Source organism: Globicephala melas, chromosome 6, assembly GCF_963455315.2.
Source record: "Globicephala melas chromosome 6, mGloMel1.2, whole genome shotgun sequence".
NCBI lineage: Eukaryota > Metazoa > Chordata > Mammalia > Artiodactyla > Delphinidae > Globicephala > Globicephala melas.
Window position 1 is genome coordinate 55,335,513 of NC_083319.1, and position 27,964 is coordinate 55,363,476.

Consider the following 27,964-nt stretch of genomic DNA (forward strand, 5'->3'; position numbering starts at 1 on the left):
AAGATGAGGCTACTTCTGATGTCATTATATCCACCCTTTCTTCTCCTACCAAAATATAACTCTTCCCATTCCCGTTTTACCCTCTTCTGTCTGTGTGTAATCCTACACCTTTCCTTTTATCCTTGTTTCCATTCATTTGTTCCCTATTCATCAATTCAACACATATTATTGAGTACCTACTATGTGCTAGGTACCGTTCTGGACCATGAAGGCATAAGAGTGAACAAGAAACAATCTATGCCCTTGTGGACCTTACATTCTAGTGAAGTAAGATATAAAATAAATAGGTGAACATAGATAATAACAGTATGATAAATGCTAGGGAGGAAATATCCAGGGGGGTGAGATAGAAAGTTACACGTTAGAGGGAAGAAGAACCTAATTTAGACCCAGTGGTCAGGTCAGCCTCTTTAAGGGTATGACAGTTGATCTAAGACCTAAAAAGAAAAGCATGACCACTAACAAGACTTTTAAAGAACAAAGAGAAAAGACACCCAGGCAAAAGGAGCAACAAATGTAAAGGGCCATGAGTCAGGAAAGAAATCGATATGTTTGAGGAACTGAAAGGAGGCCAACGAGCATACTAAGAGAAAACTGGGCAGGGGGTAGAGGAAGTTAAGAAATGACACTCAGGAGTTAGGCTGGCACTAGATGGCACAGTTATGGAAGAACTTAAACAGTTATGGAAGACAATGTGATTGCCTCCCTAAGAGCCATAAGCTCTTCTTCCTTGCCAATGGAATCCCGGTTTTGTGCGGGTGGCAATGCATTTAGGTCCAGGGAATGAATCAATTTATTTAAGCCAGTTCTGGCCAATAATATATAAGGGGAAGTCACTGGAAGTTTCTGAGAAATGTTCTTCAAGTAGTAAAAAGCCACAAGTGAATAAAGCTGTTTTTGGCTCCTCTCCCTTCCTGCTTTAGCTGCTGTCATGTTTTCTCCTATGGCTTTCACTCTTAAACTCAAAAGGTTCAGGCACAGTGCTCCTCAACTTTTATTTGTAATTAGTTACTAAGGTATAACGTATAGTCACTGGAAAATACTGGAACAGCATAATACAGGAAAACTAAGAGTAGAAAGTAAAGATGCTCAGTGATTTCCTTGGCAGTCCGGTGGTTATGACTCCCCACTTCCAATACAAGCGGCATGTGTTCGATCCCTGGTCTGGGAACTAAGATCCCACATGCTGCGGGGTACGGCAATTAAAAAAAAAAAAAGAAAGTAAAGATGCTCAGAAACTTTCCTCCCCAGCCTTACCCACTAGGAGTAATCATTAATAATTCTTGTTTACTTTCCAGGAATTTTCTATCACATGTACACACACACACACAGAACTGTTTTTACACAAACTGGATTACTGTCTCTCGACAGATACGTATAGCTATATAAATATACATATAAGAAAGTAAGTTGCCTTTTTTTACTCACATTTTGGAGATATTTCTATATCAGCACAGTTATATATACTTTCTGCTTTTTGTTCCTTGCCACAAAAAAAAGAAAAAAGAAAAAAGCTGCAATAAACACCTTTGCGGATAAATCACTAGTTATTGGTGCAAAAATAACTGTTGGATAATTTCCTGGTAGTTAAATTGCCGAATCAAAGCACTTAAACCTCTGATACTGTCAGGTTACCCCACCCGAAAGATTACCCAAATGACATTCTAACAGCATCTCCTCACATCTTGCCTACACTGGGTATCGACAAACTTCAAAAGATTGAAAAAACGGCGTCTCGTTATTTTTATTTGGGTCTCTAATTATGAGTAGGGCAGCAATGCCTGATTGTTAAACGTGCACGTTTTGAAGTCATACGCCCTGGGCTGATCCTACCTCTTCCCCTTAAAATGTGTGACCTTAGGCATAATGGGGTCTATTTCTTCTTCTCAAAAAACGGGATAATGAGAGCACAAATCTTTACGATTTAAACGAGATACGTAGAAATACACTGAAGCCCTTCCTACACATCCGCTATTAGTGGTACTGTATTTTTTTTATAATTTTTGAACTTTATTTATTTTACACAGCAGGTTCTTATTAGTCATCCATTTTATACACATCAGTGTATACATGTCAATCCCAAACGCCCAATTCATCACACCACCACAGCCCCCCCCACCACTTTCCCCCCCTGGTGTCCATGTTTGTTCTCTACATCTGTGTCTCAATTTCTGCCCTGCAAACCGGTTCATCTGTACCATTTTTCTAGGTTCCACATATACGCGTTAATATACGATATTTGTTTTTCTCTTTCTGACTTACTTCACTCTGTATGACAATCTCTAGATCCATCCACGTCTCAACAAATGACCCAATTTCGTTTCTTTTTATGGCTGGGTAATATTCCATTGTTTATATGGTACTGTGTTTTTTAAAGTCCTGCTCCTTCCAGTACTCTATCTTTGGCATACTCTTCTTCCCAGCCAAGTTTCGCAGAATCCTCGTTGCTCGTAACTCAGAACGAGAGAAAAGTTGTCTCTGTTTTTAAAATTTCTCTCCACTTCAACTGCCGCCACCCTCACCCCCGCTTCAGAAACTGGTTTACATATCAGTAACGAGTACAGGAATGAATTACAGTTTTTACACAATACGCAGTGGACAACACTCGGTCCGAACACCTCCCGGCCCCTAGGACCCACCGTTTACTGCGTAGGAAACTCCAGACAAGTATTTAATACTACATGACCCTCAGCGCCTGGAGGGTAAACTGGCAGCACTGAAAGGCTTCAGAAAAAGTAGTTTTAAACAAGAAACCATTCCAGACCCACACCCGCCTCCCAAACTCCGGGACGCACCTCCCTCGACCTACGCCTTCCTATACGGAAGTGACGTAACAAGTGGAGTACGTCTTTTTCCGCCGTCCGCCGGTGGCGCGGCACAGGCTGGCGCCGGGCGTGCGTCGGCGTCGCCGCCGGCAGAGGGATTCTGGGTAACGGCCCCCCCGGCTGGGGCGGCTGGCTCCGCGCAGTAGGTTCCGCTCACGGGAAGTCTGTTGGCAGTGGGGATTGTAGGGCCGGGGGTAGCCGGACATGGAGCAGCCGTGGCCGCCGCCAGGACCTTGGAGCCTCCCTCGGGCAAAAGGTGAGGCTGAGGAAGAGAGTGACTTGGACGTGTCCCCCGGTTCTCCTCGCTACCCGCAGCTGCCCGGAGGCGGCACCCAGGTGAGAAGGGGCCCGTGTTCTGCGGGGGGATGGAGAGGAGCCGTCACCAGGCCCCCAGAGCCCTCTGTCTCTGCGACCCTCTTCTGTGCCCTGTTCTGAGCCCCCACCTCTCCCTTCTCCCGCCCCTGACTCCCGACCCCCAACCTCGGGCGTCGGGAGCCTGAAGCCATCCCATCACTTTGTAGCATCTACTGAGGTCTTCGAAGAGGGTCTGGCCATATAGCCCCAACCTTCACCTCCACGCACACCTTTTCACCTTGGCTAATTCCTCACCCTTGGAAGAAGTTTCTCCCCTCCACCCGTCTTCTGACGGTACCCAGATTTGGGACAACTCACTCTATAACATTGACCCTTTGTCCTCTTGTGCCTGCTCTAATCCGAGCACTTTATTCTTTTGAAGGCACTAATATTTGTGCACAGTTGATGGGAACAGTGAATGGTTGTGTTTCAATAATTCACTGAGCTCCTGACATAAAGATTTGAGATCCAGTTTATTTCACTGACTTTTGACATCTGAGCAAATTCTGTAAACCTTGCTATTGATGCTGGCGTAAATCTCGCCCATTCGCGTGGCCATTTTCCCCTTACGTTTCTGATTTTAGTTTTGCTTCACACGATTCTTCAGTAAAAATATATAGGCACACGTTTGCCTTTTCCTTCAGACTTCTTCCTCAGATTCCTGCCGCTACTTGTGGTTTTCAGCCCAGCCTTCTTTCCTCTGAAACTTATCCAAATGTGATATACTGCCACTTAGGATTTTCTTGGTCCTATCTTAGGGAGTGCTTAGGTACTCATATCACCTTGTCCCGGTTTTTCTCCTAACCTGAGTGTTTTCGAAGTATATTTCAGGATCACGGACTAAACACTAATAGGTTCAATGAAATGGATTATAGGTATTTGCCTTCTAGGCTTCTTGCAAAATGGGATCCCCCAGGGCTTAACTGAATTAAAACTGTTTTTCTCTAGACTCATCTTGCTAGCTGTTAATGAAAATGAGTGATTTAAATTGTTTGCCAATAAGTGTAGGGTCATCGATCCTATGCCCAGCTCACAGGGTTGGTTGGCTGCACAGAGAAAAATGCTGTTTCATAACCACAGACTGTACTTCGGCCAGCCAGTCACTGGGAAAGTACAAGACATTTTTTTAGGAGGACAGAATGAGAGTTGATAGGTTGGTAGTCACCCACTAATTATGGATCACTGGTGTCATCTTTATATACAAAATGTGTTATATAAGCACATAATGAATGTGTTACAGAGATAGAAAAAGAATGAACAGCAGCTGCCATTGTCAGTTTTGAAGGAGTATAGAGAGGATAGAAAGGTCTCAAGAATTTCACTGCATTGTGGTTGAATCTAAAGAGTAACCTAAGAGAAACTGAATTTTAAAAATAGCTGTATATTAATTTATAAGCTTATTTAGCTGAAAGGAATTTTAGAAATGATTAGGCTTAAATCCTACATTAAAAGTGATTTCCCTGAGGCCATGTAGCTAGGCAGTGGCAGAATTAAAACTAGAATCCACTTCTGACACCTAGTACAGTGTTTTTTCCCACCTACTGTACTGCCCATCCTGTGATGTAATGTAAAATTTTATTTGTCTGAAACTAACTTTGAATGGTACTAAGATTTGCAAAATGATTTCTAATCCTAAATTAGTTCATGTGTTTATAACAAACCTACTTACTTGTCTTGCTGGATTTAAGTTTTAGAACTTAAGTTTTTCTTTTGGAATATTTGGAAAGAATAAAATATTTAATTCAGTTTATAAACATTTTATAATCTTTATAAAAACAGCCTTGGTGTAATTTTACCAAATATAGGGAAACTAGCTATATTAATGTCATGTGTGATATATAGTTCTGAGATCCAGTTAAATGCAGTTTGGAACTTAGAGATCCTGTTTGGGAATTTTTTTTATGTAAAGTTACATTAGTAGACCTTAATGCTAACAGTTCTTTTTTCAAATCTTTGTTTATTAAAATATAATCAATCATCTCAATACATGTTGGATAGTTTACTCAAATGCCCAAACATAGTCTGTGTAGTCTGTGCAGAAGGATATAAACATAAATCATTTTTAGAATTTAGAAATAAGATTTCTGTGTTTGATTTGAGAGGTGATTTGAGAATTTGCTCCCGCATAATTTGACAATGCAAGATATTTCCATTTGTCCTTACCTTTCTTAGTATTTCTTTGTCTTTTCTTACAAAATAAATTATATAGCTTCATTTTTCTCCTCTTCCTAGTCCCTTTTTAAGCATAGCTAGTCTGCAGTTATTCTTAACCCTATTCTAAGGTAGCAAAAAGTAAAAATAAATACCTTACTTGGTTGGTTAGGACCAAGTGGTATCTGGGCTCCAAACCTGCTAAACAAGTAAAACATCTGAATAGCAAGTGTCCACATTCCCTCCAATAGAAATCTAAGTTTGCCTGAAGACTTAGCTAAAAAAGAAGCCTTGCATGCTACTTGTCTTAGAATTCCTAACCACCACTAGTCTATTCCAAGAAGTCGAGTCGTTTATTCATCTAAGATTTATTGCATTCTAGCCCCTCAAGAAGCTGATAGTTAAACAAATAAGCACAGTATTGTGTGAAAACACCACTGTAGAAATATGCATAACTTGGGTGGAGAGGGACAGGGTAAGAGGGAAGGGACATAATGCTGGAATCTGGGATGGAGATAGGAGGTTTAGGGATGGGGGAGTTGTCACATTGAATGGGGTGGAGGGGTGGGAAGGGGATGTAAACAATAAGCAAACAAGTAGAAGAGTGACTAGGACTGAGTCTAGAGAGATAATAGGAAGTGAGATCATGAGGGACCATGCCATGCCACAGAGTTTGCGCTTTATCCCAAGACTCTAAGAATCAGTAAAATTATCATATTTGTTTCTTGGAGAAATCACTCCAAGTCTAGAAGAGTAGAGAATGGCTTGAAATGAGAAGGAGTATATTTATATAATTAAAGTGTGAAATTACAAGGGCTTGAATAGTGATGCAGATAAGGGAATAGATTGGAGTAAAATTATTCTGAATACCTAGTTTGAAATTGATCTACATTTTGGCTAAGAAATCATAAAGAATGTGCCTTTAGCTTTTGTTTGATAGAACTGAGGAATATAAGGAATTAAACATCCGTCACGATGCTTTACACGTGGTGGTTCAACAAACGTTAAAAGTGGGCTTCCCTGGTGGCACAGTGGTTAAGAATCCACCTGCCAGTGCAGGGGACACAGATTCGATCCCTGGTCTGGGAAGATCCCACATGCCGCGGAGCATCTAAGCCCGTGTGCCACAACTACTGAATCCTGTGTACCCAGAACCCGTGCTCTACAATAAGAGGAGCCACCGTGATGAGAAGCCCGCGCACCACAACGAAGAGTAGCTCCCGCTTGCCGCAACTAGAGAAAGACTGCACGCAGCAACAAAGACCCAGTGCAGCCAAAAATAAATAAATAAAATAAGTTTATTTAAAAAATTTTTAAAAATAAATGTTAAAACTAATTACTGTTGATTCTTAGTAGAACAGAGTCACCACCTAACAAAACTTAGAAGCTTTTGCACAGCAAAGGAAACCATAAACAAGACGAAAAGACAACCCTCAGAATGGGAGAAAATATTTGCAAATGAAGCAACTGACAAAGGATTAATCTCCAAAATTTACAAGCCGCTCATGTAGCTCAATATCAAAAAAAAAACAACCCAATCCAAAAATGGACAGAAGACCTAAATAGACATTTCTCCAAAGAAGATATACAGATTGCCAACAAACACATGAAAGAATGCTCAACATCATTAATCATTAGAGAAATGCAAATCAAAACTACAGTGAGATATCATCTCACACCGGTCAGAATGGCCATCATCAAAAAATCTACAAACAGTAAATGCTGGAGAGGGTGTGGAGAAAAGGGAACCCTCTTGCACTGTTGGTGGGAATGTAAATTGATACAGCCACTATGGAGAACAGTATGGAGGTTCCTTAAAAAACTAAAAATAGAACTACCATACGACCCAGCAATCCCACTACTGGGCGTATACCCTGAGAAAACCATAATTCAAAAAGAGTCATGTACCAAAATGTTCATTGCAGCTTTATTTACAATAGCCAGGACATGGAAGCAACCTAAGTGTCCATCAGCAGATGAATGGATAAAGAAGATGTGGCACATATATACAATGGAATATTACTCAGCCATAAAAAGAAATGAAATTGAGTTATTTGTAGTGAGGTAGATGGACCTAGAATCTGTCATACAGAGTGAAGTAAGTCAGAAAGAGAAAAACAAATACCATATGCTAACACATATATATGGAATCTTAAAAAAAAAAAAGGTCATGAAGAACCTAGGGGCAAGATGGGAATAAAGACACAGACCTACTAGAGAATGGACTTGAGGATACGGGAAGGGGGAAGGGTAAGCTGGGACAAAGTGAGAGAGTGGCATGGACATATATACACTACCAAACGTAAAATAGATAGCTAGTGGGAAGCAGCTGCATAGCACAGGGAGATCAGCTCAGTGCTTTGTGACCACCTAGAGGGGTGGGAGGGAGGGAGACGCAAGAGGGAAGAGATGTGGGGACATATGTATATGTATAACTGATTCACTTTGTTATAAAGCAGAAACTAACACACCATTGTAAAGCAATTATACTTCAGTAAAGATGTTAAAAAAAAAAAACAGAGTCACCAGGGTGTACCAGTGACTTTTTTTTTTAAACAACTTTGTCTGTTTTGATTAGGATTAAGTTAAAGGTTATCTATCTGATGTAGTCAGTTTTAAATAGAAATTTCCAATAATAAGAACTCAGATTACCAAGGATTGGGATAACACAGAGAGAAAATAGAAACCAAGAAGTGATTACTTCTAAATAAAAGGTTCTTTGAGTGAAGAACTTGCAAAGCAAAGCTCTATAGAGGTCTGCTTTTCACCATGTTGAGTGATAAGATGATGAACTAGATTTAAGCTTTTGTTCTTATTATTCTGTTTCAGGATTATGAAGACTATAAATCAAATGTTTGTTGAGGTCCCGCTGTATGCAGGACACTGTGCTAGTTGCCAGGCTTTTTGTTGCTGTTAGTTGTCAGGGGAGAGGCACAAATTAACAACGAAGCTTAGAGTCTAGTTGATGAAACAAGGTCTATAATATAAAACTCTTAACTGCAAACACAGAAGGCTGGATACCTGTGTACCAAAAACATTGTACAGAAATCCGTGACTAATAGAAATTTGAACTGTGCTACATAAACATACCTGTTCTGTTGCCTTCTTCATTTCTTAAAAATACTGTTTTGTTTTGTTTTTTAATACAGATATATAGCCATGGAATTGAAATGGCTTGCCAAAAGCAGAAAGAGTTTGTGAAGAGCTCTGTGGCGTGCAAATGGAATCTCGCTGAAGCTCAGCAGAAACTTGGTAGCTTAGCACTGCATAACTCTGAGTCCTTGGATCAGGAACATGCCAAAGCACAAACAGCAGTATCAGAACTGAGGCAACGGGAAGAAGAATGGCGGCAGAAAGAAGAGGCTCTAGTACAAAGAGAGAGAATGTGTCTGTGGAACATGGATGCCATTAGCAAGGATGTTTTTAATAAGGTACTCTCTTTTATTGGACCGTAATGAAAGAAGGAAAGACTGAAGTGTTTGTACAAACCAGTTGTGCATATCTGTTAACAAAGCAACAGAATCTTATAAACAGTATTCAGTGTTGACAGTTTAGGAAAAGTGATTGTTACAGAAATGTGTTATCCCCAGTAGTGTCTAATGTGGGTAGTCCTTAATCCAATTATATGGCTACAGCATAGCACACTGAATATAAGCATGGGTTCTGGAGTCAGACTGCCTCAAATCTCAACTTTTCACAGGCTGGCTTTTGACCTTGGGCAAGTCACTTCTCTAAGGCTCAGTTTCATCAACTATAAAGAGTGGGTATGAAAACTAAATAAGGTAACATCTTAAAAGTAGATAGCATGGGGTCTGGTATGTGGTAAAGTTCAGATGTTACCAGTGCTTTCTCATGTTGCTATGCTTATCAGCTTGCTTTCAATTTTGTAACACTAATGTATAGTTACTGGTTTTATCAAATAAAACAAAGTCTCTCACTGTTATTTACCAGTATGTATTTAGTAAACCTCAAGACAGTAATCTGGTCTTAGTGTTACAAGCATTATTGCTGAAAGGAGTAGTAAAATACTTTTGCCAAGTTAGTTTATTAAGAGCGGTCTTCTGTTTCTCACTGGATTACGTATATAGGCCTTATTCTTTGACTTTTGTATCTGAAAAAGAAGTGGGCAATGAAATAAAGTCATTTTCATCTAATGTCTAAAGTAGTACTCTTTCTATTTGTACTAAACTTAACTCTCAAGACTTAGGTATGGACTGCTCATTCTTGTCTAAGTCCGCATTCAGTTTATCTTTAACCGTCATTATTCTCTACACGTAGTGTTTAACACTACTTGTTTCTGCTCTGGCATCCACTCTCAGCACTCCCCCCGAAGCACCTTTAATTTCCTTCCCCTGGACTAGCTCTGGTCCTGCTACAGCAATAAGTAATACACACAGGTAAATGTCTAGTACCACTAGCCCTATCAGTACTTCTTTCTTTAATGGAGATAAATTGTAAGAGTACAACATGCTTCTTGTAAAAAACAAAAACGTAAACCTGTAAAGTAGAATTGAAAGGCTTCCTTCATTTCCATTTCCCAGAGATGACCACTGTTAACAATGAGTCATATCTTTCTAGACTTTTTCTGTGATTGTACTAATTTATATATTTTTCTTTCCCCTCAACAGAATAATTCTTTCACTGAATGACTCGCTGTCTCTGTATATGTTGTTCTAAGGGATGTGTCATCTTAAGTATTACTTTATTTCTGGTTTGCATTTATACCCCAAAACTATTTAAAATAGTTTTTTTATTCCAGAGGGAATTGTCAAAACAATGTTTCTTTGTTTATAAAGTTAATGTCTCTTCTGTTAACACAGTGGTCACAAAGAAAATATTTTTCTCTCTTCTTTTAATTGTTTTTTTTTAAAGTTGGATTCTAACATAGCTTACATTTATACCACAAATTAATTAGGACTCTCTTTATGTTCCAGTCATTTGCTCAAAATCGTACATTGATTTTGTCTGGGAGCTTGAGACTTGAGAGGACTGGTCTAGGTCTGCGCTGTCCAACTTGATAGCCACTAGCCACATGTGCCATTGAGCACTTGAAATGTGGCTAGTCCGAATTGAGATGTGCTGTAAGTGTAAAATACACGCCAGATTCCGATGGCTTAGTATCAAAAAAAGTAAAATATTCCATTAATAATTTTTTTGTGTTGCTTACATGTTGAAATGATAATATGTTGGATATGTTGGGTTAAATAGATATGTTATTAATTTCATCTGTTTCTTTTGCTTTTTAATGTGGCTGATAGGAAACTTTAAATTACATTTCTGGCTTGGATTATATTTCTATTGGACAGTGCTGGTCTAGATGGAGAATATATAAAGAAAAAAATGCTTTTATTTTGAAATATGTAAACTTGTGTGTTTCCTGATTGTAAACTGTCAGAGAGCTAGTTTTCAATTTTCATTTTTGGCAGTGATGATCTCAAGGTTTAAACGTGATCACATAATGTTCTGAGAAATTGTTCTGCCAGTTTTTCTGGCCAGATAAAAACTTCATCTTCGTCTGTTTTATGACTTATTTAACTGAAAAGAAGCACTTCCTTAATAGAAATTTGTACTTGATTTCAGAATCGAACTGTTTAGCCTCTCCTAAAAAAAGTTTACAGCAAAGGTCTGTTTTAGGTTTATGTCTTATCAGAAATTTTGTTGTAACTATACTCTATATGCTTTGAATTTCTGAGTTTGTTTCCAGCAAGAACTCCAAAGATGACAGTAGAGCTGCAAATATTTGATGGAAATGAATAATGCAAAACATAAATTATGCATGTAAAGGATCTTTCTATACCTGCCTTTGATAGGGAAATTCAGTTTTACAGAAGAGTTAATTCATTTGTTTTTCTCTGTTGATTTCTAAAATAATTGTATAATTTTCTACATATATATCACTTTAAATAAGACTAATGAAACTTCATTACAAGAAAATTTTAATTTTTTTTTTTTTTTTTTTTGCGGTACGTGGGCCTCTCACTGTTGTGGCCTCTCCCGCTGCGGAGCACAGGCTCCAGATGCGCAGGCTCAGCGGCCATGGCTCACGGGCCCAGCCGCTTCGCGGCATGTGGGATCTTCCCAGACCGGGGCACGAACCCATGTCCCCTGCATTGGCAGGCGGACTCTCAACCACTGCGCCACCAGGGAAGCCCAAGAAAATTTTAATTTTTAACAGAGTTTTACAGATGAATTTAATGATGTAATATGAGTTTACTACATCACCTTTTTATGGTGTGTATGCGAAGGATTGCTAGGCATTCAATAAGTGAGAAAGAAAATCCAATTAGAATATAAAATCTGATTTTAACTTCAAAATTTTTTCCTTAGAGTTTTATTAATCAGGATAAAAGAAAAGAAACAGAAGATGAAGATAAATCAAAATCATTTATGCAGAAACATGAGCAGAAAATCAGACATTTTGGTAAGTCTACTACTTGAGTTTCCTTCTTTTGTAATGTTTGGTATCATAAATATGTGTACAAAAGGTGGATTTATAAAATGGGGACCAAAAAGAAGACGAGTGACAAACTCCAGTTGCATAGCTGCTTCTGGCACAGTTGTATAGCTCTTGTTTTAGACTTTTTTTTGGTCGTAAAAAAATAGAGTGACAGAGTAAACTGAATTGTGAAGAAAAGCAAAATTCAATCTATTATTATATAATCCTACCCTCTAAAACATGGTCTTTTTTACTACCTAGATTCTTTCCATTTCCCAACTAGTCTTTGCTTTTGTCTTTTTTCATCTTTGCTTCCTTTGTATCTGATTATTTTATGGTTGTAAGATTAGCATTCATTTTTTTCAGGTTTTGGATATGATGCTATACAATTTATGTAGATCCTTCAACTGTTATTCAGATAAATAATAAGTAATAGAATATAATTTATAATAAATAGTAAGTAATAGAAATACATATACAAAGAACTGAAAAATAGTTTTCTCTGTTGGGGAAAAGCAGTGGGATGGGGGTTGATTTTAGTGAAAGCTTCCCAGAGGAGAAACGTCTGAGTTAGATTATAAGGAACGTGTAAGAGTTCTCCATGTAGATAAGGGAGGCAAGGCAACAGCATGTCCAAAGGCAGAGTCGGGAAACAGTATGCTATGTTCTAAGAATTATAAGCAGTGACAATACTGCTGGAGTGAAAATGCTACTGGGAAGTATATATGTGTCAATTTAGTAAACATAGTTTTTATTTGGAGTATGTTAATAAGCTATTTAAATGACATTTTGAGACCTTTTTCCTATTGGTGTTTCTCTCCCAAAGTATTTAGAATTTCATTCATCCTTATGTCAGTATAACGGATACTACTTGAGATTTTTTTCCTTTTTTTGCAGTTTATTCATAGAATTATTTCATAAAGTTTATTCATAAAATTTATTCATTTTTCTCATACTTTTTATTTTTAAATAAATTTATTTATTTTTGGCTATGTTGGGTCTTCGTTGCTGCGTGCGGGCTTTCTCTAGTTGTGGCGAGCGGGGGCTACTCTTCGTTGCGGTCTGCGGGCTTCTCGTTGCAGTGGCTTCTCTTGTTGAGGAGCATGGGCTCTAGGCGCACGGTCTTCAGTAGTTGTGGCTCGCGGGCTCTAGAGCACAGGTTCAGTAGTTGTGGTACACGGGCTTAGTTGCTCCATGGCATGTGGGATCTTCCTGGACTAGGGCATGAACCTGTGTCCCCTGCATTGGCAGGCAGATTCTTAACCACTGCACCACCAGGGAAGCCCTCATACTTTTTATTTTTAAAAAGTGAAATAAGTTACGTATTCTGTTTAATTCAAGAATAGTGTCTGAAGAAGTAAGCGAAGTTTATTTTTGCAAATATTGTCATTCCAGTATTATTTATAATAGAAAAAATGGATATACAGTCATCCCTTGGGTAGATGTTAAAATCTTTAAATAAGCGGACCCCTGAATTATAAGAATAAAAAGCAAAAATTTTGTAAATGCATCTTAGTTGTGATAATGTGAGTTGCAGCTCCCACCTACAGCCCTTATTTCCCAGGCCTGCGCGTTCTGTAGGAAAAGGAGTACCATGTACTGATTACTCTTTCAGAGCATGATGCATCTGGTAGAATAGCATCCCTCAAGGTGCTTTCACACAGCTCGCATTCTGTAGGCCAGTTGCTTTGGAGCCATGGGAAACCTAGTGCATGTAAAATAGTTCCCTCACTTTTGCTATAAACTGAGTGCTGTGGTCAGAAAGAATTTTATTTGGGAAAATATCCCTACCTCACTAGGTGTAGTAACCCACCTGGCACTATAATTATGTGGGTCTTCAATAAAACATTTCACTATCCTATAAAACCTACTGCTTCTGTGTAGTAATGTTCATAAGACCAGTGAATTTCGTGAGCCTGTTGTCTTCATTTCTTTTGCTGTAAATTGAGTTTGGGGATCAAGAAATAATGTGGTATGGGGAACAACTCATTTAGTAAGACCACAGATGCATTACTGGTAGAAGCATGGCAAAGAGGGAGGGCAATACCAGATCTCAAATGGTCTTGTTCAAGTGAGGAACCACTGGTTCCTCCAAAATGAAACGGGACCAAGATTATCAACCTATTACTTGATGGTTGGCTGGTCCTTCCAGCTTGATGGTTGGCTGGCCTCTTCAATATTAAGGTTTCAGCACTGGTTTCTGCTACTGGTAAATTAGGTATTCAGTGGCTAACCTGGAATACCCTTGATGAAGAGATCCCATGCTGTTGAATCTCTGCATAATCTCAAATATACCACCATGACTCCTTAGTTTATAAAATATTGTACAAACAATCAGATGGCTGTGGAAATATGTGACTAATAAACAGTTGTTTTGCCATTGCATGAGTGGGCTTCCATGTCTCATCCTTTAATACTAACCAGAGCCTTACTGTCTTCAAAGCCAACCAGACCTGACAGCCATTCCCAGATTCACATTGTGCCTGTTTCTTAGTGGAAATACACTTGACTTTTCGCTTTGGGCAAGATATCCTACTTGCCACAGCCCATTGGATCCCCAGAAATGTTACTAAGGTAGTAAGTAGGCTCCCAAAATTTTCCTGTGTTTTTATTTCCCACTTTCTGGCATGTTTGTTTGTATCATACCGAGACAAATGGGATACCTGCTCCTTCTTGCTCACCAAGTTCCATCAGAGTGCAGTAGACCAGTTTGCAGTCATGTGGGATGATGAGATAGTCAAAGTCTCTGGGGACTAAATTATGGCACAGAGTTGATGGAGAGACCTGAGGCAAGACAGTGAAAGGTTAATAATTGTCCCACCTGGGTGGAAGCAGATGTTTCTGGAGTTGTGTGCTTGTTGTAATAGAGGAAAAAAAGGCATTTGTCAGAATAATGACTACATTCATATAATCCTTTGAAGTAAACGCATTTGGAATAGCAGCTGTGATTAGAGCTTCTAGCTGGAGGCTTTCCAAACTTGGTTTGCATTCCAGACTCTTGGAAGACATGGGCCTAGAACATGGGAGGTTGTGAAGGGCTGCAAAGGCTTGACACTGTACTACTTTGTGGTCTCATGCGTATGTATATTCTTCAGACTTCCTCCTAAGTTTCCCTTATGGTATCTTTTGATATTTTTTGACTGTCTTTCTTATATTGCTTTTATTACCCCTTGTAATTAGATGGAATTTACCATCTAATGATTAATGGTACAACCATGTCATGGAATATTGTGAAGTACTGATTTTTTCTCCCATATTTATGTTTACTTATTAATTTAGTTAATTCATGTTTTATAAATATAAAATACCAATTTAGAAATAAAGTCTGTTTTCTTTTAAACTTCACAGAACAGTTTTCTTCAAAGTCATATGCATCTTTGACATCACTGTCTTTATGATGATCAGAGCTGATTTTTGGTGATCTAACACAGTTTTTCATGGCACATCATCTGTTCACTTCCAACCAAAGTTAGCTGTGATTCAGCATTTTTTTGAATCTGTGTGGGATGTTGCCACTGGAGATTTTGTTAAAAGCTGTAAATATTTGCATAGATACTATGTTAGAATCAGTTGTGCTGTAGGTGGATATTCAGTCTCTTCAATGTAATCACTTACATATTGCTTTTCAAAAACACAGCAGTATCCTATTTTTGAAAAACATTTAATAAAAGTACTCTTAGAATGTGAAGTGAAATGAGTAGGAAATTAATATGTATGATATGATTCTAATTTTGTTTCTCTAAAAGTCATTAAAAAATAAGCCAGAGGGAAAAATACATCAGAATGTTAACATTGATTACCTCTTGTAAGCATTGCAGGTGGTTTTTATTTTCTGGATTTTTCGAATTCTTCACAATGAATATACTTTATTTTTATAATCTGAAAAAAATATTTTTAAAGAGTTTATCCTAAGAATTCAAGGATGGCTTAACATTAGAAGACTCATTAATGTGATTCACCATATTAACAGATTGCAATAGCATAACCACAGGACTTAGTGATAAGTTTGATGTGGGAGGAATGGAAATGTCAGAAGAATCTCTGAAATACCTGATTGGGTGACATGGAACCTAGGAAGCAATGTAGATGGGCAGGGAGAGAAGAATGGGTTCATTTTCAAATAAGATGAGTTTATGTGCAGGCATGTAGGTAGAAGTAGCTGTCTGGTGGTAGGTGATTGGGAATACAGGAGATCTGGAGCTCAGGATATATTGAAAAATAGGTCATATATCATTCATTAAGAAGTTCACAACCTAGTTGGGTGGTTTTTGGTATATTGACAAATTAAGATACTTAGTATAATTCAAAGGATTGAAATCTTATCATTCTATCAGTATAATGAAAAAAGGAAAGGGAAATAAATAATGAAGTGTATTTGGGGACCATTTTAGGAATCAGATGGAATATTGAGAGCTAAAGGGTGGATTGGGATTTAGACATTCACCAGAAAAAAATATATGGGTGAAGATACATAATTAAAATATTTTAATTTGTCAAAGTAAGGTTTTTCAAGCATTCAGAGAAGTTCGTTGGCTAGTTTAAATGACTAGATTATCCTTAACCAAAAGATTAGCTTAGGGCTTCCCTGGTGGCGCAGTGGTTGAGAGTCTGCCTGCCGATGCAGGGGACACGGGTTTGTGCCCCGGTCCGGGAAGATCCCACATGCTGTGGAGCAGCTAGGCACGTGAGCCATGGCCACTGAGCCTGCGCGTCTGGAGCCCGTGCTCCGCAACAGGAGAGGCCACAACAGTGAGAGGCCCGCGTACCGCAAAAAAAAAAAAAAAAAAAAGGATTAGCTTAATATTTGATGGATGAATGAATGAATGAATTGTTCATATTGTGTTAATAATACCTAGTATTTATCAGGTGTTTACTTTCTGTCAGGTACTGTTTTAAGTGCTTTATATGTATTAACTCCTTCAGTCCTCACAAAAATCCTATGAGTTATTTGCTGTTTTTAGCCCTCTTTTACACATGGGGAAACGTAGGCATAGAGGTATAATAGAACTTGCCCAAGGTGTGGTAAGGCCAATACTTGAACCTAGGCAGTTTAGTCCTAGAGTCATCATGTTAGATTGTGTTACTCTCCATTTGATTTTAAGTTTCTTTATAAATTCCAAAGTAATATGTGTACTTTCTGGTATGTTCTGTTCCACTAAGCCATTGATTCTCTTGATATATTTTGTTCATAAAATTCCACACTCTTCCCACAGAGGTCTTAATGGACTACCTGTAATGTAACTTCTCAATTTCATAATAATTTAGTATGCATTTTTGAAATCAAGTATTGACAATTATTTTTCAGATAAAGAAAAGCTATGTTAAGTGTTAATTTTGTCTCAGTTATTAAGTAGTTTAAAACCTTTAACGTTTAGTGACACCCTTCTTCACGGCCCCTACAAGTGTCACTAACCCTTTCGTATATATCTTTCCTGCAAAAGAAACCAGAATGGGTAGGAATTTGGTGCCTGAGTAAGTCACAATGCTGCCCATGGAGAAGTAAACGGAGAAGCAGTGATCTCTCTGAATGGTTGATAGAGTTAAAAATATTCCCTCTTCAGAAGTTTAACAAAGCTAAGGCAAAATTGCTTTATAGGATTTATTTTATGGCTTCAGGTATAAGAAATAGAATTATGCTTTCTTTAGCTCTGACCACAGAAATTATTAATTAGATTCTTTATATAATTTGAGAAGTAGTTTAAAGTAACTTAAATAATCATTGTTTCTCAAAATTTAAAATGACCTAGTCACTGTATCCAAAGTGTTGGGGAAGTAACTCTCTAAAGCTTGTAAAACTCTTTATGAGAAAATGCTAAAATGCTTTTTTCCAATTTTTTAAATGAGGAAAAAAAATCATTATTTTTATTTAATTTCCATGTGTTGCTGTGTATTTCTCAGAAAGACATTTGTCCTCAGTTTTGTTTTTACTTGTGTTCTGATGTGGAACTTCAGAAGTTCATTTTGTGTCTAGAGGAAAGATTTATTGCCAGACTATTGAGATAGCCTTATAAAATTTCCATGATGACTCAGTAACTTTCTTGGTTGGACGAGTCTAAATAAAGCTCAACACTTTGCTGGTTCTGTTAATTACTTGGGTGGTATCAACTTTTTGACCAAATTTCTTAACTAATTTGGGTAAAGATGACAGTACACCTTTAGTAGTATTTGGACTGGTTTGGTATTCTGAAGCAAAATGGCAGCTATTTTCAAATATGCTTAACTAATTTTAAAAAGATTTTGTTTTCTATGTATAAACAGTCATCATGACTAAATGGTTAACATCACTAAAATGGTTAGAGTATATTTACTATTATAACACTTACTGGATTGGTTTCCCATGCTGTTGACATTTTACCATATTATCTTAGACATATTTTAATAAATTAGAAGAAATGTAGTTTTTCTGAATCTTTTATTAAGTCTTTGTTTGCTCAGTGTAGTTTCTTGAGGTTTTGCTTTCTTATGCATCTTTCTAACAGAAAAATTTGTATTCTCTGAATAAATAATATTGAATCTCCTGAAATTATCTGTACTTACTTTAGCCTAGAATGACCAGGAGTCTCTATTTGCCTGGGACTTCGGGCATTCCCCAGATGTAGAACTTACGGCTTTAAACCAATCACCCTACTTTAGCCTGACATTATTTGAAATAAAGTTTGCTATGAATTTTGAAAGCTATTTCCAATATGCTGGGTATTGCTTTCTTATTGCTCTTCATTTGCTCTTTTACCATAACATACTGCTATGGTAATGTGAGTTGTCTTTAAAGAGAATCATTTTAAAATACCATTTCTTTGCTTACAAGAGGAAAGTATTTGACATTCATGGTTTAATTCTTTTTTTTACAGGTATGTTAAGTCGATGGGATGATAGTCAGAGATTTTTGTCTGACCATCCATACCTTGTATGTGAAGAAACTGCTAAATATCTTATTTTATGGTGTTTTCATCTAGAAGCTGAACAGGTATCATGTGAAACTTGAATTTCTGGGAACATTAGTGGAATTCTGATTTACTTTTTTCTTTTGTTTTTTCCGTTACTTTAAATGAAAGTAGGAAGGTCATTAAATGAAATTATAATTTTGTTTTGTTTTCACATCTACTTGAGCTTACTGTTGGAATTTTTTTTAGTTATTTCAGTTAGCATAGGGAAACTTGTTTCCAATGTGCTTTCCCTGCCTGCCTGCCCCCTCACCCCTCTTGTTCCCATGTATTGATACTATAAACCTTTTTCTTTTTTAACCTATTTAAAAATCATATTTTAAAAATCCAAATAGTAATCACAATATTAAATATATTTCTTATAATTTTAATCTGTTACTTTCAGAAAGGGGCTCTGATGGAACAAATAGCACATCAAGCAGTTGTAATGCAGTTTATTATGGAAATGGCCAAAAACTGTAATGTGGATCCAAGAGGATGTTTTCGCTTATTTTTCCAGAAAGCCAAAGTAAGTAGCTATTTGGTATTGTTAAATGGGAAGGCTAGGTTTTAGCTGAGACCTCTTTTGTCCATACACATCAATGGAAGCCATCCAACCAGGATGCCACAGGCTAAATTCTGTAGATTTTATAAGGAAAAGAAAAATTATATTGTTGTTTTCATGCTAATATAGATTTAAAGGAGCTATATAAGAAGCTATACTATACAGCATGTATGTGAAATTGAGAGCCATTCACATGAATGTATGTATTCAGGAAAATTAGAGGAATGGTTAAAAAAAAATCTGTAGTACACAGAATATTATGCAGCCATCAAAATTATATTTATGAAAAGTTTTTAACCTGAGAAAATGCTTTGCTATAAAGTCAAAAGAAGTGATACATGTTTATATATACAGGATGAAGTCAGCTATATTAAAGAAAAATAGGTATGTCTAGAAAGATTAAATAACATTTCACACTCACTAAATTTACTAATTTAAATTATTACTATAATTTAAAAGTTGTACAAGAAGTAGAGCAATAAGAATTCACATGCACTGACTCTAGGAGTATAAATTGGTATAACCTCTTTGGAAAATTTCCTTGTAAAGTTGAACAAGACAAGTGCTTACAGCGAGAAATTATCCAAGGTATATACCCTAGAGAAAAATGTCTCAACATGTGGTCCAGGGACACTTGAGGGTTTTCAAGACCCTTTCCATTAGTCCTGAGTCAAAACTATTTTCATAATAATACTAAGATGTTATTTGCCATTTTCACTCTCATTCTCTCATCAGTGTACAGCATAGATTGATACAGAAGCAGATGTGTGAATACAGCTATCTTCTGTTAAGCCAGACTTCTCACTAAATTGTTTGTTTTGAAAATAGTTTTTTTTTAAAAAAAGTATGTTATAAATGTTAACATGTAATGAGTTTGTTATTATATTTCAGTTAATATATATTTAATTCCTCAGTTTTAATTTCTAACACATAAGTATTGATAGATATAGCCCGCATAAACAGGAACTCTTTAGGTTCCTCAATAATTTTCAAGAGTATGAGGGAGTCCTTTGACTATAAAGTTTGAGAACTGCTGCCCTAGAGACACTCATGTATGTGCTTAATAGAATTGTTCATAATAGCAAAAAGTCTGGGAACAACCCAAATGTCTGTTAACAGTAGAATGAATAAATTGTGGTATATTCATTTGGTAATATACTAATCAGCATTGGCATGGATAAAAAGACAAGAAAGCAAAAAAAAACCAAGTCTTAGAATGATATATCTGGTATCATTTTTTTAATTTTATATTTTTTATAAAGTTCAAAAACAAGCAGAACTAAATATATTGTTGATGATACATAAATTTTAAGCAGTAAAACTGAAGAGGCAAAGGAGTGATTAGGACAAGTTACAATAATGGTAACCTCAGAGAGAGATGGAATGCTCTTTGAAACTCATCTCTAAGATACTAGTAATGATCTATTTCCTAATTTTTGTGGGTACATAGTGGGATTTTTGCCCAATAAATTGTACGTAAATATTTTACATGCTCTTTTTTGCATATATGATACATTTTAGCATACACAGTTAGAAGTTAGAAGGAAATATACCGAAAGTTTAATTTTGATTATACCTGCGTCGTAGAAGTATAAGTGATTTCCATTTTCTTTTTCATATACTACAGTCAACATATTTCCTTTTATAGAGAAAAACATTGTGTTTTTAAAATAAAAAAAAGTAGTGTGGCAGCAGTCCTACCTTCTACTTCTACTGTTAAAATACAAAATTTTCCCAAGACAGTAGTTTTAATGAGTAAACAATTTTTTAAAAAAATAAACTTATTTATTTATTTATTTTTGGCTGTGTTGGGTCTTTGTCGCTGTGCGCGGGCTTTCTCTAGTCGCAGTGAGCAGGGGCTACTCTTCGTTGTGGTGCGCGGGCTTCTCATTGCGGTGGCTTCTCTTGTTGCAGAGTACAGGCTCTAGGTGCACAGGCTTCAGTAACTGCAGCACGCAGGCTCAGTAGTTGTGGCACCCAGGCTTAGTTGCTCCACGGCATGTGGGATCTTCCCAGACCAGGGCTCGAACCCGTGTCCCTTGCATTGGCTGGCAGATTCTTAACCACTACACTACCAGGGAAGCCCTTAATGAGTAAACGATTGAGTTGGTATTTTAGTTAGGCTTCTGATGACTATTCTAAATTTTCACTTGACACATAGGCATTAAAAAAAAAAATCATACTTTCTTTTTTCATCTTACATTAATGGATATGTTTGAACTAGTGCTTAGTAAGATAATGGAACATAGTCAAACTATATGTATCCTTGAAATTTACTTTGACAAAATAGAACTGAACAGCTATGCAGTCTTAGATCTTAACATTGTGCTCTTAATAATTTCTTTTAAATTAAGGAATAACTTTCATGAGGTGCTTGCTTTGTGCCAGGTATTATTCTAGGCACTTTACATGGATTAACTCATTAAATCCTCATAACATTTTATAAGGATTTTTATTTCTTTTTTACAAACGAGAAAATTAACATAGAGAAACTGAGCAAGTGACCCATAGGTTGCTTAATAAAACAAAAATCAATCAAGTCTCTCTAGATCTAAATCCCTAGGCCTTAGGCATGAAGTAAGGTCAGCAGTTGTGTCACTTGATTCCTTTAATGGTTTGCTACATAACCATTTCAGAAGGACTACTTTTGGATATGAAGGCTAACATTGCATGTGTCCACACGAGTACCATATATTGACTAAAGTGAAATGCTGTAATATAATTAAAGAAATGATTCCTAAATTCTTAAAAAGACAGAATGGCAGCACAGAACATTGTCTGCATTATTTGTATAGATATTGATGCTAGTAACTAATCCATAGGTTTTAATCCAGTTACACAACGTAAACTACATTAAAGAAAAAAATCGCACTGCAGACGAATGGGCCCATTGATATTCAGGAATGAGACTTCGACAAAATCTCTTCCACCACTTGAACTTAAATTCTGTGATCTATTGTGTAGGATGTGCTCTGTGTCATTTTTTAATCTGCAAAGGAAACGTTTATAATTGGAGGCTACTGCCAAAAGGATGTTTTGCGTTAAGAATTTTGCTTTATATTATATACACCTTGGGAGAGAATTCCCTTCCCTCAGCATAACTCATCGTACTTTTTTCTTTCCATAATCTTGAAAAGAAGGTACTTCCTTAACTAAAACACTAAGGTATTTTCATAACGAAGTTGAATGTTGAGTTTAATTGGCTTTCATGGCTTTTACAAATAGGGATTTTAGGGTCAGAGAATTACTAATAACAATAATAGTGTTCCCTCATTAATTGGTAGAGAATTAGAAGGTTTAAAGAATATCCCTTGGCTGTTGCTTGGCAGTGGGAAGAGGAGAGGAGAAAATGAGAGGTTAAATGAGGACTATTTTGGATCCTGTCAAGAATATAGATAAATCAAGAGAAATACAGAGGAAGCCTACCTTCTTTCATTTTATTAGTGTGTATGTGTAAAGACGGGTTGTTTCTTATTAGTTTGTTTTATTTTGCTGAAGCAGAGGGAAATGGAACAAACCAATCTTTAATATTCATATGAAACAGGCAGTTTTCAGAAATCTGACAGAGATCTTGGTGGTTTTTACGTTGAAACTATTCACCTCATCTTTACTTCTTCCACTTCAGGCCTAATATATGCTTGCTAGAGTTTACTCTGGTCTGGAAGTCTTGAAAAACACAGTCTTTATTTTTTGTGTTTTCTAGGCAGAGGAAGAAGGTTATTTTGAAGCATTCAAAAATGAACTTGAAGCTTTCAAGTCAAGAGTAAGACTTTATTCTCAATCACCAAGTTTCCAACCTATGACAGTTCAGAATAATGTTCCCCATTCTGGTGTTGGATCTATAGGTTTATTAGAATCCTTACCACAGGTAAGTTGGAAAAGTAAATATTTATTTTATAAATGTATTAGTTTACATAATTTTTGTTCTTTTGAACTTCTCTTTCTTCTTATACATTATATATGTGTGGTCATTTTAAATATTCTTGCCTCGAAAGATAACTCTGAGTTTCATCTCATGCCATGTTTTAGCATTAAATCTTGTTCATCTCTTAGGTATTTAGAGAGATACCAAATTCCACTCCTTTAAATACAGAAGGGATGAGGACCACCTAAGCATTCTTAAGGGCAAGTGTTACCTATTGATCATCTCAATCATAAACTTCTCAAGATGGCTCCTGAGGAACATCTCCATTCTAAGTAGAACTATACTGTTAAGATTTATTGAGATGAATTAGCTTCAAAGCATATGTCCAAGTAGCAACCAAGATGATCTGTTGCATGAGTTTAGTAGTATTATCTTTTTGAATGTTGGTGTTGCCTACCAGATGTAACATTTTACTACAAATTAATGTAACTTATGCTAAGCTGTTCTTTATGGTAATATTGGCCAACTCTTTGAGCCCCTTGGAAATCTGCTATTAGAATAAGCTAAAACCATGTCACTAGTGTGAAAGAATTTATGTCAAAGAGGAGGTTGGACCACAGGTCTGCCTGATTCTACTTAGGATTACTGTTTTAAGTTATTAAAAGTTACTGCCCATTTTGGTTCTAGTAGCATTTAAATTGAACCAGTCATCTCTCATTTCTCATTTTCAGGCCCTAAGATTTTAGGAACAGCTTTAGCCAGTTTAGCCTGTTGCCTACACAGTGAAAGGGAAGTCTCACTCAAAAGGCAGTGTGGGGCTTCCCTGGTGGTGCAGTGGCTGAGAGTCCGCCGGTTTGTGCCCCGGTTCGGGAAGATCCCACATGCCGCGGAGCGGCTGGGCCCGTGAGCCACGGCCGCTGAGCCTACGTGTCCGGAGCCTGTGCTCAGAGTGGTAGAAATTGAGATTTTCAATATCTTGACCTTATGTATCTATAATTTCACTATTCTGGTTATATGTATTGTAGGCCAAAGGGACAATTTAAGGAAAGCAATTGATCACATTCAACTCAGCCAAAAATATTATTTTCAAGGATAGAAATAATTAAGGTCCGATTTTTAAATAATTAGTAATGTTAACCCTTAGTTAGACATGTAAGCAATATTCTCTCTCAATTTGTCCTACACATTACCTCTTAATGCTGTTTAAATAAAATGAAAATTTTCTCTTCAGTTCTGTGAGAAATAGCCCATAGGGACGCAGTCTTTCCAAAGGAATTTTATGACTAAGTCTCTGTAAGTTCAACATATAAACCTCCTAAAACTAAGGTGTTACATAATGAATGCAGAGGAAAAGACTTTTGAAGGATGTTGTTGATTCTAAACGTAAGAGGGAAAAGATAAGATTTCAGCTAGATCCACAGAAACACTGTTATTTGAGAGAAGGATAAGATGATAGATAGGATAAGATGAGAGACAACCTGAGGGACTAAGTTGTCAACTGAGAGATTTGGAAGAAGAGCTTAACCATAACAATAACATCCCATTTTTATTATATCAGTTTATAAATTGCAAAACACTTTTACATGGTGTCTCATTTAATCTTCTCAAAAATGCTGTGACACATTTTCATTCATTTTATGGATGAATAAACTGAACCTCCTGGAGGTTAAGTAATCTACCTGAAGTCAATACAGTAAGTGATGGAGCTAATATTGCTAATCCTGGATTTCTGTTCTACTCCATTGCTCATTCATTCTCCTACATCAGGGGTCCTCAACTCCCGGGCCGTTGACTGGTACCGGTCCGTGGCCTGTTAGGAACCGGGCCGCACAGCAGGAGGTGAGCGGCGGGCAAGCGAAGCTTCATCTGCTGCTCCCCGTTGCTTGTATTACCGCCTGAACCATCCCCCCACCCCTACCCCGGGCCAGTGGAAAAATTGTCTTTCACAAAACCGGTCCCTGGTGCCAAAAAGGTTGGGGACCACTGACCTACATCATAGAATATTGTTGAATCATATGCTAGAAATAGGACAAGACACTCAGTTGTGTGCTCTTGGGAGGAAGTGGTCTCTGGGACAAGAAATGTTTTGAGTATGTTATTAGATGAGAATATAGGGTAATCAGTGGAATTTAAGTGTACATTAGGTTAGGTATATTGATTGCTTTTTGTTTTCTTAAGTCTCCTCATGATGATGTCTTCAGTTCTTAAGGAGGTGGGTAGATGAATTCTAGAGAATCTCTTTAGCCAGTTCTAATACTCAAAATTCTCCATGAAAATCTGGAGCCTAGTCTTAATAGAGAGTAATTGTAAGCTCTGTTCTGAAGGCCTTTGGAATTGGGCCTGGATGGTCAGAAAAGATCTTAGCACTCTGTTTCTTTGGAGAATGGGATAATGTAACAAGATTATTAATAATTTTTTATAAAACTTAAATTTGGATAACACTTTAGCTTTTAATCTTTTTTTAATTGACAGCAGTCTCGTGAAATAAGCCAAATACCATTATCATTAGCTTTGAGAGAACTAAACCAAGGCCTCTTGGACAGAGATATAAGTAACAGTTACCTTAGGCTTATCCTGTATACTAGCTTTTAATGTTATTAAATTTTGATGAATTATTTTCTCTTTGAGGATGGCATTATACTAAGTGGAAGAGGCAGGGTTAGAACTGAGGTCCAAAGTTATTTTAGTGTTCCAGACCTCAGTCAGTTATTTGTGCCACTTCCTTCATAAAAACCTGATTGAGAATAATCCAACTAACTTCTGGCTTACTTTTTGATTTTTACAATAAAAGAATGACAAAGTATTGTACTTTATTAAGGAGACCTTTTGAAAACCCTGCCTCCCTTTGGTATGGGGAGGTTTAAGATATCTATGCCCTGTGTGGACTGTTTTCCTCATTGATGTTTATTAAATAAGATAAACAGATGAAAGTAGGTGATACATAATAAAACTCTAAGTATGAGCAGATATTCAGAACAACTGATAAAACTGAATTCTTGGGGAAGAATTTCCTAAAGTCCTAGGTCTTAAGGGCTTTATTCATGGTCTCTATTCATGATGCTGTAATAATAATGGGTTTATTTTTGCATTTATTGAATAAAGTTTTCTGTTCCTAGTTTTAGAAATGAACAAATTAGAATGTTTTTGAGTTCTGCTGTTTAAAAAATAAACAAAACCTAAATTAAACTGTTCTTTTGTTTTCAACTTTTTAAATACGAGTCTAAGTACCTTTCAAAAGATTAACAATTTCTCACTTGGGTTTGTTTTAACCTTTGAGAAACCAAAATAGACTCTGAAGATAGCTATAATATTTACTTAGTAAATATATTTTTTCCTTATTCAAGTGTTTTTGTAATTTTAGTATTTACTGTTATAATTAGTAATCTTCGTAATACATATAATACATTGCTGGCTTAAAGCCATGTTTATCTTTTAAATTATCAGTAGCTATGTACATATAATCATATGGAAGATATAGTCTTATATGATTAAATAATTAAAATTATAGAGTTTTGTTAAACAGAGGAAAAAGGTAGTGTTTATTACATTTCTATTTTTCACATACATCATTCTCTCTTTATCACATCTCTTTGGATTAAGTGGTAATAATCTATTTAATTTTTTTCTTTATCTTCTTGGGTTTCAACCCAAGTCTGACTTCAAAGTCCATCTTTTTTCCTGTTCTGCTATACTGCAGAGAAATAGAGAATGCAAAACTGAATATGCAACTGCATATACTGGCATAAAACTGATTATCATTCATTCATTCTTTTTTCTTTTCAGAATCCAGATTATCTTCAGTATTCTATCAATACAGCTCTCTGCAGTTTAAACTCAGTGGTACATAAAGATGATGATGAACCCAAAATGATGGACACTGTATAATTTGGTTAAGACTGCTGAAGCCAAGTGCTATTTTGTTACAAGAAAGGAAGAACTTGGCTATTTTCTTGACACTTTTATGGGTGCTGCACTTTATTTTTGTTCGGTTTTTGATGGGAGGGAAAACAAAGAGTACTGAAACGTTTTGTAAAATTTTTTTCATGTGCTGCTAGGTTTTTTTTTTTTTTTTTTTTTTTTTCTGAAGAGAGGAGTGGTACCACATGTTGCAAGAAGTCAAACTGGACATTATTTTGGTTTTTTTAGCTACTAAATTTGCCTTTAATCTTATTGTTCTCAATTTTGGAATCAAAGTATGAAAATCTGCACAAATGCAATGTTTACAAGAACTGGTTGATTCTAGGAGGCATCTGCTACAGTCTTTTTATATGGATATGTACATGTCCTACTCTACAAAAATGATTAAAGATAAAAATGTACTTGTATCCTATTGCTAATTTAGCTGTCAAATCTGGTGTTTCATCATATTAAAAGCAATAAATCAGTAGTTGATAATCTACTTTACTAAGTAAGTGGGGTGGTACAAATTAAAACAAAATATTTCTCCTTAAAATAATATTACATTTGTTTTTTCGGCACCATCAGTTAAATCCTTGACTATAATATCAATTTTATATAGATACTAAATTTATCCCCAAGTATTCTCAGAACTATATTCCTTAGTAGTTGATTTTACCCTGTTGACATTTTAATATTAGGGTTATATAGTGATATAAAAAGTGATAAAGCTAATACAGATTTTTTTTTTTTTTTTTACTGAGAGGAACTTCAATCTCACTCTTAATTTCTTTATTTGACATAGTCTGGGATCTCTCAGGGAGCAAGTTTTAAAAGAATACTAATGGCCTGTAAGAACAAATAGGGAAAAATAATCTGATTTTTAAAATTGTGGTTATTGTTTGTTTTACTCTGATATGGCCCAAAGACTTTTTTAAAAAGGCAAGAGAA

General features: G+C 36.5%; 2 protein-coding genes across 7 annotated transcripts in view; one reads left to right on the forward strand and one right to left on the reverse strand.

Annotated features, from left to right (window-relative positions):
• The window catches only part of SPATA6L (spermatogenesis associated 6 like), a 62,579-nt gene extending 59,770 nt beyond the window's left edge, over positions 1-2,809 (reverse strand). For 2 of the 5 annotated variants that reach the window (XM_060300894.1, XM_070045745.1), the window contains exons 1-2: positions 2,640-2,809; positions 1,429-1,483 (exon numbers count right to left, since the gene is read on the reverse strand). Coding sequence is in view for 2 of the 5 variants with exons in the window: in XM_070045744.1 (XP_069901845.1) it covers positions 1,429-1,483; positions 2,263-2,349 (142 nt within the window). In the remaining 3 variants the exon portion in view is untranslated. Of the gene's footprint in view, positions 1-1,428; positions 1,484-2,262 lie in introns of all 5 variants that reach the window. The other 3 variants (XM_060300891.1, XM_070045744.1, XM_060300889.1) reach the window with 2 other exon arrangements.
• A 96-nt stretch (positions 2,810-2,905) lies between these two features.
• On the forward strand, positions 2,906-27,503 carry CDC37L1 (cell division cycle 37 like 1, HSP90 cochaperone). 2 transcript variants are annotated; one of them, XM_030877107.3, is made up of 7 exons: positions 2,906-3,161; positions 8,480-8,761; positions 11,658-11,751; positions 18,615-18,730; positions 19,093-19,215; positions 22,955-23,119; positions 26,900-27,503. In XM_030877107.3, the coding sequence occupies exons 1-7, from the start codon at positions 3,030-3,032 to the stop codon at positions 26,999-27,001; spliced, it is 1,014 nt and encodes a 337-aa protein (XP_030732967.1). In that variant the 5' UTR covers positions 2,906-3,029; the 3' UTR covers positions 27,002-27,503. The 2 variants fall into 2 exon arrangements, with proteins under 2 accessions (XP_030732967.1, XP_060156884.1); XM_060300901.2 differs by having other exon boundaries at positions 2,951-3,081.
• Positions 27,504-27,964: the final 461 nt, after the last annotated feature.